Raw genomic sequence first — 11,694 nt, forward strand, 5'->3', positions numbered from 1 at the left:
TTGTTGCAAAATATTTTGGTGAGGTGCAGATTCTGAAACACCGCCGATCAGGTCTAGCCAAAACTCGTATGAATATGAGAGATAACCCAAAGGCCAGGGTTGCACCATCAGCAGCAGTTTGTTGGGTCTTGAATAGCATTATGGTTTGTTACTTAATATATATGAATAAAATTATTATTCGTTTGTGACATGAATATAAAGAGTAATCAGTCAGAATAAATAGTCCACCGACATCGTCCCTAGAGCTTATCGTAGAACGTACTAAGGTCATACCTCTCCCGAAATCGGTCACCGTTACGCTTCAAATACACAAGCACTCCTGATGCCACGATGATAATCCCCGTGAGGATCGAGTAGAGCACCCCAGGTCCAAGGGCCCGGAGCAATGGCTCCACTATAAAAGAGGCCACAGCAGCGAGAATCTGCCGTATCAAGTTGTTGAGTGCCACACCCGTAGCCCCCTTGCCTGGCAACGTATCGACCAAACAGGTCACGGTAGCCCCAATCACCAACATGGCGGCAAACCCAAAAATGGCGGTTCCAATCAACAGCACCACCCAAATAAGCCCCTTATCCAACGTCCAGCCAAAAATTAGGCATGCTGGTGGGAACAAAAGTACGGCTGTAACCAAGTTCCAGGAGATTCTGGCCTCAGGGCGGATTTCTCCATTATGGGCAGCCGCGTACTGGCGAAGAAGCCTATCATTCCAACGGCCTCCCAAGATCGATGCTATCACGTACGTGACCGAGTTGGGAATGTAAAGAAGTCCAACAATGACCAGGGAAAAGTTGTAGGGCAGTTTGGAGTACGCGTAGGAAATGGTGAGGTTGAAAAAGTACACCAAAGAGAAGCTGATGGAGGAATAGCAGATCACCAACAACACCGGTGGATACCCCAAGAGCACAAGTGAGTGCATTGGGCGGATCATATACTCATAAGCTTCGTGCTTGAAACTTTGCCATTTCGTGGTGTGGACGGATTTGCGGGACATGGATTTAGAGAGTTCGTGCTGGAGTGTCTCCATGTTGATTCGCACCGAGTACGCCGACCGGTTGGTGGTGAGTCGCGAGAGCGAGGGCATGATCGAATCGCCGGCCGGCTCTCCCAAAAATTCGTCCTGGTCGTCCTGTTGCTCGTGCTCCAGTCGCACCGACCGCACCACGCTCTGCACCAAGTCTAGCATCATTTCCTCGTTGTCTCCGCCGCCCAGGCTCTTCTCACTGTCAGAATGTTCTTGCATCGCACTGGCCAAAAGCTTGCGGATATTGGCCATATCGTCCTGTTTTCGTAGGGTTTCCGGCAAAAGGAACAAGATTCCCATGAGTGACAAGCCCGACACGATCACCAACACCCACTGGGTGGCACGCCAGCCCCAGGCCTGGGCCACGGCCCCACCCAAAATCGGCGAGAGGAAAGGCCCCATCAATGGACCCAAATAGTACCACCCCATGGCCCGGCCACGCTCACTAGGCACGTACAAGTCGCCGATGGTGCCTGCCCCCACTGACTGCACCGATGCACTGCACCCACCGCAGAGCACCCGAAATACAATTAATGTCTGAATACTGGGTGCAAGTGAGCATCCCACACAGAAGCCCACAAACATGGTAAATGACACCAAATACACGTTCCGGCGGCCGTGTTTCTCGCTGAAGGCTGACCACCAGAGGGGGAAGATCCCCATCGCAAGAAGGTAAATTCCCACCGATACGTTCACCACCGACGTGGAGGTGTGCAAGTCTTTACCCACATCCTCAATGGCCGGCAACAAGATAGACGTTCCCATGGGTCCACAGATGGCGGCGAGTGCCACGATCAACACAATCACCATCTTCTGGCGAGGTCCGTAGTCTCTGGGGTCTTCGTACTCGGGGATGAGGGTTATTTGAGCTAGAAGTCCTCTTCTTTGGCCTAGCGGCACCCGGTTACTCTTGGCCGAGGTGTTGGAGGGCGCATGGTTGAGAGGTGGTTTCTCATCGGCTGGACCAGCTATGGAGTTTGTGGTTTTTTGTACCTTTTGGTCTATTGTTTGTGGAGGGGGATGCGAGCTGGAGGCATTGGAGTTGATTGACTCGAGCGACGACAAGCTGTGGGAGGGGCGCCGTGGGGACGGGTTGATACTGGTGCCATTGTCATCGGGCGGGTCGGGTGGTGGCGGTGAGCCTGTTTGTGTATGTGGTTGTATCATTGAGGAGACTGAATGTTAAATGTTAAATGTTAATTGTCAGATGCATATGTCAAATGTGAGGTGCGAAGATAGCGCGGAACAGCTCCGACGTTGGGAAATGTGCTGAAATACTGAAATGTATTTGTGGAGCCGAGTGCTACAGACACGGGCGGGAGCACACACTGATGATATTGTGGGTGTCTGGGACGATCGTAAAGATTGTGGGATCATTTGTGATCTTTGGGTGCAAATGAGGGCAATGACTTTTAGATGCGAACAGGATACCAAAGATGTCCGATGAAGAGACTAGCCACCATCCACCATACACCATCCACCATACACCATCCACCATCCACCATCCACCATCCACCATCCACCATACACAATCCACCATACACCATCCACCAACAACCAAACCTACCAAAGTTCAAACCAATCCATTCCAGTTCAAATGCAAGTGCTAAGCAAACCACTCGTTTTTTTCCTGTAAATTGGCAACTTGTCCGAGTGGTTAAGGAGAAAGATTAGAAATCTTTTGGGCTTTGCCCGCGCAGGTTCGAATCCTGCAGTTGTCGTTATTTTTATTTTTTGTCTAATCATCACCACCGCCCACTACACCATAAAATCTCAGCACCTCCACAACATAAACCCCAGCACTCATCATAATGTACATTAGCTAAAAACTAGCGATAAAAATCGGGTCTCGACGTATTCAAGCCGTACTCCGTCAATGCGCTGCTCAAGTCTTCCATCGTCAACACCGCTTTTCCCTGCAGATTACCAGCACTACTGGTAGACGGCTGCAGAGGTCCATCCCCATCAGCACTGGCACCGGGGTTCTGTTGCAGATTGGCATACTGCTGGCCTTGTAAAAGCTGTTTTGCTCTGGCTTGTGGATTGGCCGAGTTGTAAACCGTGGACAGATTTCTGATCCGAGAGTATTCATAAGCATCCTGGGCCACGTCCGACACAAACTTCTGTGTGGCTAGCGCGAGCAAGCGCTTGATCTTGACGTCCGACGACTCAAACCCATTTTTGGCCAAGTAGTAGTCAATCACCGCATCTGGAATAATGGGGGCATAATCTCCGTCCAAGAGCTCGAGCACTTCTTGGAGGGTTTTGTCCTTTCGGGCGAGCTCGGGGATATCGAGACCGAAGTTGACGGCGGGATTGGGTGTTGGTTTTGTGGATGGGGCCTGTTGTTCGGGGTTGAAGTTGGAGTTGTCTTCATCGTTGAACTCATCATCCACCTCTTCGGCATCCACGTCCATGTCCACCTCGGCGTTGGCAGTGGAGTCGACCTCCATATCCTTCTGGGGCTGTTTGTTCCTACGCGTGGTGGTCATGGTGATGTATTGGTGTAGGTTGTTTGTGAAAAGTTGCACCAGTCGCACCGGTGAAGTCGCACTTTTTGTTTAGTCGCACACAGTTAACCAGTGTCTAAATGCTGAAGAACCCATTTGACTCGGTCACCTTTGGTAGCTCGCTCCTGCTTCGTGTGGACGGGGCCATTGGCGCCATGTCACTATCCCCCAACGGCAGAGACGCCGTCTTGGCCGGCCGTAGAGGGCTTTTTATCATCGATCTCGATGAGCCGTTTACCACTCCTCGGTGGCTCCATCATATAACTTCATGGGAAGTCGCCGACGTCCAATGGTCGCCTCATGCCGGTGCTAAACCGTCGTGGTGCATCTCCACCTCCAACCAGAAGGCGTTGCTATGGGACCTTTCACGTCCGTCTGACAGTGCTATTGTCAATGTGCTCCACGAACATACCAGAGCCATTACAGACATTAATTTCCACCCTTCAGACCCCGAGATCTTTGCCACCTGTGCAATTGACACGTTTATTCTCAGCTGGGACATGCGTACGCCGCGGAAGGCCGTCCAACAGTGGGCTGAGTGGAGGGCTGGTGCTACCCAAGTCAAGTGGAATCACAAAAACCCCTATGAAATCGCATCGAGCCATGACCATTCGTTCTATATATGGGATACCCGGAAGGGGGCGTTCCCGGTGTTAAGGATCGAGGACGCTCATGGCGGGAAAATCAATGGGATCAACTTTACCGACGGGGTGAGCAATATAATCACCTGTTCGAACGACCAGCTGATCAAGTTCTGGGATCTTTCGAACTTTCAAGGGACGCTGGACGCCATTGAGGGAGCCAGTGGTGGCTTTAGCCCGTCTATCATCGTGCAGACCGACTTCCCCGTCGCCAGAGCCAGAACCTTACCGTTTGGTTCAGACAAATCGTGTGGAGTAATGCCGTTGCGAAACGGACAGGACTCGATTCACATAATAAATTTTGACGCTGCCATGGAAAGGTATACAAACACAAAGGAGACGCAACTACTTGAGTTAGATCCCATCTACTCGTTCAAGGGTAACAGTGGGCCCATGAAAGACTTTTTGTGGAGAACCCGTCACGAGCACTACGAAGGGTTCGACACCAAGAGAACCTGGAAAGACTACCAATTGGTGACATGGTCATCGCTGAACTACGACTTGAAGTTGTGGCCTCATGATGAGGAACTATACAGAAAGGTCAACTACAACCCCCTTGTGCAAAAAGCATTTAAACAGCTTCCTTTAATAGCATCCCCAGAACCCGATTCCAATTCTCGAACAAGCTCCCTGCTGGCGCTAGTGACGTCGGATCTGCATAACTACAATACCTACTGCACGGAGCCACCGTTGACGTTGACCAATATATTGTATAAGAACAAAGGAGACTTGCTTTCGTCCATGACGATGTTCCAAATTGCCAAAAAGCACAAACACTTACCTACTGTACCGTCTCAATTGAACCACTTGGCATGGATATCAGGGGTAAGAATGGGTCGGAACAACGAACAGGCCGATAAAATGGAAAATGATGATCCCACCCCGTTGAATTTGGGGGAAGAAGTGACATTTGTGGCCCATATGTTTCCCAAGGTCAGATTCGAAAAGATCTCAGTGTCTACGGGAGAGTTAATTTTGAGTTTGCGGGGCCCATTACCGGCCGTCGAGTCTTCTTCTACGGTGACCGATGTCCAAGAAGAAAAGGATGATACCAAAGCCATCAACGAAAATACTTCGTCCGAAGCACCGAATTTGGAGAACCCCAGTTCTAGTACAGAAAACCCCGATCCCACGGACCCCAAAGACACTCTACAGAAGGAAGAGGAGACAGAACAATTTCCAGACCAGGAAAATGAACAGAAGTTGGTGTTTATCAGACTCGAAATCACTTTCCCTCGAAGTTATCCTTATTTGGATGATGTGCCATTGAGCTCTAATATGACCAAGAAGTTCCAGAAGAACAACTTTATTTCTTTCAACATCGAAGAGACCTACGACTTGACTTCAGACATCAAACAGGAGATGGTGAGGAACTTGACAGATATTGCACTTTTCTTCAGCAACAGGCACCAGAGGTTCTGTTTGGAACCATTGTTGAGGTACTTAATGGGAGACAAGATCGCATTGGACGACTCGTTGATTGCGAACACTCCCTTGAATGAAGAAACCGAGATCATCCAGGAGGTTGGAAACGAAGACTGGGCCGATGATCTTATCGACCAACAGCCCAGTGATACGATTCCTACCGATGATGACGATGATTTTGATGACCAGCTCTCCGATTTCATGCCGGCATTGAATGACGAAGAAATGGTCAATAGTACCGGATCGTTAGGTAAAGATAGTGGTGAAGACCCTGCTACTTTGGCTCTTGAAGCTAGTGTCAACGACGAAGTTGGCAATGCCAATAAGTTCTACGACTCTACACCTGTTCCCAAGGGATGTGGGGCTTACTGGGCCCGTAATGGAAAATTGGTATGCTTTTTCATTCCTAAGGATACTGAGGAAGAGGATAGCAAAGCCCTTCAGAAGTTCAGTATATTTAGGTTTACTGATGCTGGATTCAGCGTGAACACTGCCAATGGTGACGGTGACGACGAAGACGTTTTGGATAAGACAGACAAAGCAGGAACTGATACGGACAATGAAAGCGAGTTCAGTGAGGAAAGCGACAGTTCAACGACGTCAAGCGACAGTTTCGTAGATGAATGGGATGACATCGACGAAGATGATTTGGCTTCGAGATTCAGAGTTCCTGGGTTGTTTAAGACTTCGGTGGGATTGGGAAATCGGTACGTTTCGAGAACTAGAAACATGAATAGGCCCAATAAGAATAGCCAAGGTGGTACGGCATCCAACTACAAATCCTCTTTGCCTGGAGGTGATCTGGATTTCCAGTCGTCCAAGAAGAGGAAGAACAAATCCAACAAAAAAGCTAAGAATATAGTCGGCGTGTTTGACTTCAGTCACCTCATCCCAGATAAGAAGGAGTTGGCCCAAGAGTATAGAGTATTGGGAGATTCCCCTGAAAAGCTCGCTAAGTATAACAGCCAGGTAGCATTGAAGTACGGGTTGACAGAGATCTGTGATACTTGGAGACTCCTCGAGATGATTCTTATAAAAGATATCGAGATCAACGATATTCACCCAGTGTACCACTCGTCAGCTGTGATTCAGAAGTCGAACTCAAACTCGACAATTGCAAAGAATGTCGAGGCAATGAACCATCTCCTCAAAATAAACGAAATCACCAAGAAGTTTTTTGGTGATCAGACCTATAGGTTCTACTGGGGAAGCCATCCGTATGGGTACTCTTGGTTGGTGAAAGAGATGTTGAACTATTTTGAACGCAGAGGTAACTTGCAAATGATTGTAATGATCTCGTGCATTCTTTATGAGAACACAAAGAACGTCTCTTCTAACAAGGACATCTTCAACATCCCCATTCATACTCCATATGAAATCAAGCCCCAGCCTCCGTCAATGGCTCAAATAAGGAAGTTCAACGAATCATTCAACAATAAGTTGGAGAGAAACTTCTCTTTCCACGAATCATTAAGTACAGAATTGTCTGATCCAAAGATCGAGAATTTCTACGATATTCCTCGACACAAGAACTCGTCAGTGCTGGTGATCAGAAGAGAGACTCCAGCAAGATATGCCCGGTCAATTGGCTCTGACGAGTTTATCAAAGATGAATCACCCGAACATCAAGGTTCAAGACACAATCTGAGCCTTTCCAATGCCATTGCTCCCACCGACAGCTTTTTGCGCAAAAGCTTCACCATGAGTCCAACTGTTGAAATTGAAATGCGATCCAGAAGAGGTACCGAATACAGAAAACCTAAAGGAATTGCCCTGAACGTCAACAACAGAAAAATCAGCAGAAAGGGTTCAGCGAGGCCTCCACCAGTGGTGAACATCGAGTTCCAAAACGTCGACAGTCTTGACCTCTTCGATGACCTCTACACCAAATCCTTGTTGAGTTTGCAGGAAGACAAAAAGATCAAGATGTATAGGGAACAATACGCTGAGATGTTATACTGTTGGGGCTTACCTGCGAATAGAATCAAGATTTTGAAATTCAACTATCCGAATCCAGAAAAGGCTAATTCCAAGTTTGAAGAGCACCGGTGTTCGTTTGGATTCCGAGAGAAAGCCAAAACCTTGACGGGTGTTCCATATGTGCATCTGAACTCGACAATCGACTCATCAAAGGAAAATCCATGGAATTTGAATAAAGCCAACCAATTGAAGTATTGCAACTTATGCAACCTTTTGGTAAGTAAGAGGCTTGTAGTGTGCACCAACTGTGAACATGTTTTGCACTCTAGTTGTGCTTTGGAGTGGTGGTCGGAAAACGAAGAACAGGAGTGTCCAAGTGCATGTGGATGTAAGTGTTTGAACTACCGGATATAGAAAAAACGTTAAGGACTCATTAAACTACATAATTATAGATACATATCAGCATGAATAATGACGCCAAATAACTAGGAGCTTGGATAATTAAGGCACTCTCGTATCAACTATCTGGTTCTTAAACTTTTCGTCCCACTCTTTACAGAGAGTTTCGAGATATGCCACCACGTCCTCTGCCCCGGTACCATCAATTTCCACGTAGTCAATGTACTCCTTGCCGCTGATATTCGTTGAAGAAACCACCTTCTTGTCCTGCCTTTCATCGTCTTTCAATGCACAACTTATTAACGAATTCGCAGCCGTATATCCTGAGATGTTGTGGATGGTGGAGCCTAAAAACCTCGCCAAATAGAACAACCCAAGCATCCCGTAGAATGTGACAAAGTTCAAGTACTGGAAGAACCCAAAACTGGTGAAGATTCCTGGGTTCACCACGTACAGACTAATATTGTCTTTGGACTTTAAAGATTTATAGGTTCCCGAATGGACTAAATCAATTAATCTCTTCGACCCTTCGTATGGATAAGGGTTTTCAAGCATTTGCAAGTCATTGAAAGATATGTACTGGGCACCAGAGCTGCTGGAACTGACCCAAACAATCTTTCCTCCTGTCATGAGCGGTTTGATCTTATGAAGCAAATAGTAAGGTCCAAACACATTTCCTTGGAACATTAACCCCATGCCGTCATGGGACTTCAATCCCTTCTTCTGAATCTTCATGTGGGCCTCGGTGACGGCGTTGACGGGGCTCTTTAATACGTCTTTAATTGCATATACCCAGTCGATACCCGCATAGCAGGTTTGAACTGAGTTCATGAAAGCATAGTCAATATGCGGGTACTTCTTGTTCAAGTCATAGTATGCCGACAACACCGATACCATGTCTCCAAAGTCGACGAGGATGTAGTCGAATTCCAATTGGGTGGATTTCTGGTGTTGTTTTGCAAATGCATTGATGTTGTCTATGGTTTCTATGGCCTTGGGTAAGGTACGAGAAGTGATGATTATGGACAACTTCTGGTGGCGGGAAAGGTTGTCTATGAGTCTTTTGGCCAACGAAATGCCGAGGTTGGACGATCCCCCGGTTATAAGGGCCACTTTGTGGTTTGGTGTTGACATTTGTGGATCGGTCGTATAGAATTGAAAAATGCGAATAGCTGCGATTGAGTTTGGCGAGCGCGAAGAGAGAAAAGATTGAATATTGGGATTAGGTGAGGTTAAAGGCACCAGGGCTAGTTGACGCTGTGAAGAAGACGATGGTAATATGACAATCGCTTCACCTAGGTCAAAGAGTCAAAAAAAAAGTAAATGACGACAACTGCAGGATTCGAACCTGCGCGGGCAAAGCCCAAAAGATTTCTAATCTTTCTCCTTAACCACTCGGACAAGTTGCCAATTTACGAAGAAAATATTGGTGGAGTTCACGTGAGGAGCAAAAATAAGCACGTGACCAGATTTCATAACAGTCTGTTATCAACTCTTTGAAAGGTTTTGAATCGTGAATTACTAGCCATAACAACTAGTAGCGTCAAAATAACATTTTTATCAACGAAACGGTAAAAGCTCCCCATAATAGGTGTTTAACCAAATTTAGGATTGCAAATTTCTAACGATATTCTGAATACCTCTTACATCGTTTATCATATATACATCATATATCAAATACACCTGTGCTTAAAGCAACAGAATCGACTAGCTTATCGAACCTCTGAACAGTAAAGTTTCCATCTAGAAGACCAAAAAAGTACCATAACACCCGTTCAGGCAATGGAACTCTATACTTGCGCACTCTCGGAACCACAAGAAGGAGTGTCTCTATGCTATGAAGCACCAAAGTGCCCACAAGAATGCTTCCACAGTGGTTGGCACAAAATCCCATCAGTTGGAGTACCAATTCCGGTAGAATAAGTTTACAAAACCCAGCAATTGGGCCGTTTTTGATTTTTATGAGGTCTGGAGAGTAGCATCCTAAAGAACAAATCATCCAGATGGCTACTGAAGCAGTTGCAATCCAGTCCCACTTAGGATATGCTGTTACTTGAATATGCGAAACCCCCTGCTTTGCAGCAGCGTATTTGGCCATAGCAGTCAATTTGGCGTTTATATCGCTCATAGAAGCAACAGAAATGTGGTCGTTTTCGTCCATGTCGTGCCAGTTAAATGTGTGTTTTTGGTTAGCAGAAGATGTCAAATCGTAGCTGAGGACCATGGACTTTTCGTCAACAGCCGATATGTGAACAGATTTTGGGTTCAATTGGCGGAGGCTGACGTCAGAGTACACGGCCAAGTAATCCACGAGAGCAATCTGACGGTGGCCATTCATGTGTTTGATGATTCCGGCGGGATCCATGGGATCGGATTTATGAGAATGCGAAGAAAAGGAACTGAGTGAAAATGGAGGAAGAAGCGACCATTGTGAGACACAGCAACACAAAGACAGTGAACATAGTAGACTGCAAAAACACAAGCATGGAAATCCACAGTAAACACAGTCAGAAAAACACAATCATATAAAATTCAAAATCTAGCTAAAACATAAATTCCGTAGATAGGAACTAGCTAATAGGTAACAGTCTGGCCCACTTATCTGTAAACAAGCACACGACCTGTCCAAGCCTAGGACTTGTAAGTAAGCCTAGGACTTGTAAGTAAGCCTAGGACTTGTAAGTAAGCCTAGGACTTGTAAGTAAGCCTAGGACTTGTAAATAAGCCCACGACCTGTAACCGTCTCAATGCAGCTTGGACTCAATCAACTTGTTCATCTTTATAATCGAATAAAAACCTTCGAGAAAGTGAACAAACAACCAAGCTACCCTCTGTGCCGGTGGAAATCTATACTTTCTTAACGCTGGCCCGGTAGTAAGCAAAATCTCTATCACATGAATGATATACATTCCGGCAGAAATAGTACGAATGTTCCTACCACTAAAGTCCAAAACTTTCCACAAAAACCCAGGAAGGAACGGGGTCAAGGTCGAGAAAATTGGATTTTGTTTCAACAACCGCTTCAACCAGTTGAGGTCGTACGATCCAATAAGGAAAATCACCGAGAGTGAAGCGAAAAGGGCCGTTTCCTTTGAAAGTGGAGGATAGTCAGTAATTTGCACATGAGAAAAGCCCTGTTTGTTTGCAGCGTACTTGGCCATGGCCACCAACTTGGCCTTGATATCTTTCATGGAAGAAACAACGACACCTTCACCGTCTTCGATTTCGTCCCATTTAAGGGTAATTTTGTGGTTGGGGGATGATTTCAAGTCGTAAGAGATATCAAAAGATTTGTCATCCACAGCCGTGATTTTGGCGGAATTTTCGGCTAATTGGGATAAGTCGACATGGCCGTAGACAACAAGGTAGTCTACTGAGGCCAATTGGTGTTGGCCATTCATGTGGCTAATGATTTTAGTACTGGGATCCATGGAGTTGAGAAGTGTAGAATGCGAGTTTCACGTGGAGACAAATGGGAGATGAAAAGTTAACTTGCGAGGGGAGACTAGTAGAGATATGGTTTGAGCACACGACTGATCTCAATGGAGTCATTGGTTTGGACAGATGCCATGGCCGATACATTACCTTATTTATACCAGAGGTGCCCAATTAGTAATAGTACGATTAAGTTCAATTAGTAATAGTATGTTTGAGTTTGAGTTAAAAATAAGTTTAACCTAATTGGGTTTATATACAGAGACATGGGCCGACCGTACCGCGTACCGTGTGGTCCGAGTGTAGAGGTGGTATGTAAAAACCCTGTTCTCAACATTCCCC

At 46.4% G+C, this 11,694-nt stretch overlaps 6 protein-coding genes and 2 non-coding genes across 8 annotated transcripts; 2 read left to right on the forward strand and 6 right to left on the reverse strand. All coding sequences in view use genetic code 12, as the record gives it.

The window, feature by feature from the left end:
• Positions 1-239: 239 nt before the first annotated feature.
• On the reverse strand, positions 240-2,189 carry PSN45_002516 (MFS general substrate transporter; the record flags this gene model as incomplete). The annotated part of the gene is made up of 1 exon (XM_006684956.2): positions 240-2,189. One exon carries the CDS (start codon positions 2,187-2,189, stop codon positions 240-242), a length of 1,950 nt encoding a protein of 649 aa, XP_006685019.1.
• Positions 2,190-2,661: 472 nt separating this feature from the next.
• Positions 2,662-2,743, forward strand: PSN45_002517. Its single transcript has one exon. It is a non-coding gene; the product is annotated as a tRNA-Ser (tRNA).
• Positions 2,744-2,851: 108 nt separating this feature from the next.
• Positions 2,852-3,514, reverse strand: TAF10 (Transcription initiation factor TFIID subunit 10; the record flags this gene model as incomplete). Its single annotated transcript, XM_006684955.2, has 1 exon — positions 2,852-3,514. One exon carries the CDS (start codon positions 3,512-3,514, stop codon positions 2,852-2,854), a length of 663 nt encoding a protein of 220 aa, XP_006685018.1.
• Positions 3,515-3,612: 98 nt separating this feature from the next.
• On the forward strand, positions 3,613-7,932 carry PSN45_002519 (uncharacterized protein; the record flags this gene model as incomplete). The annotated part of the gene is made up of 1 exon (XM_006684954.1): positions 3,613-7,932. One exon carries the CDS (start codon positions 3,613-3,615, stop codon positions 7,930-7,932), a length of 4,320 nt encoding a protein of 1,439 aa, XP_006685017.1.
• An 87-nt stretch (positions 7,933-8,019) lies between these two features.
• On the reverse strand, positions 8,020-9,051 carry ERG27 (3-keto-steroid reductase; the record flags this gene model as incomplete). Its single annotated transcript, XM_006685129.1, has 1 exon — positions 8,020-9,051. One exon carries the CDS (start codon positions 9,049-9,051, stop codon positions 8,020-8,022), a length of 1,032 nt encoding a protein of 343 aa, XP_006685192.1.
• A 193-nt stretch (positions 9,052-9,244) lies between these two features.
• On the reverse strand, positions 9,245-9,326 carry PSN45_002521. The gene has a single exon. It is a non-coding gene; the product is annotated as a tRNA-Ser (tRNA).
• Positions 9,327-9,583: 257 nt separating this feature from the next.
• On the reverse strand, positions 9,584-10,282 carry PSN45_002522 (uncharacterized protein; the record flags this gene model as incomplete). The annotated part of the gene is made up of 1 exon (XM_006684953.2): positions 9,584-10,282. The coding sequence occupies one exon, from the start codon at positions 10,280-10,282 to the stop codon at positions 9,584-9,586; it is 699 nt and encodes a 232-aa protein (XP_006685016.2).
• A 379-nt stretch (positions 10,283-10,661) lies between these two features.
• PSN45_002523 (uncharacterized protein) lies at positions 10,662-11,348 on the reverse strand (the record flags this gene model as incomplete). The annotated part of the gene is made up of 1 exon (XM_006684952.2): positions 10,662-11,348. The coding sequence occupies one exon, from the start codon at positions 11,346-11,348 to the stop codon at positions 10,662-10,664; it is 687 nt and encodes a 228-aa protein (XP_006685015.1).
• Between the last annotated feature and the right edge of the window lie 346 nt (positions 11,349-11,694).

Source organism: Yamadazyma tenuis, chromosome 3 (assembly GCF_029203305.1).
Source record: "Yamadazyma tenuis chromosome 3, complete sequence".
NCBI lineage: Eukaryota > Fungi > Ascomycota > Pichiomycetes > Serinales > Debaryomycetaceae > Yamadazyma > Yamadazyma tenuis.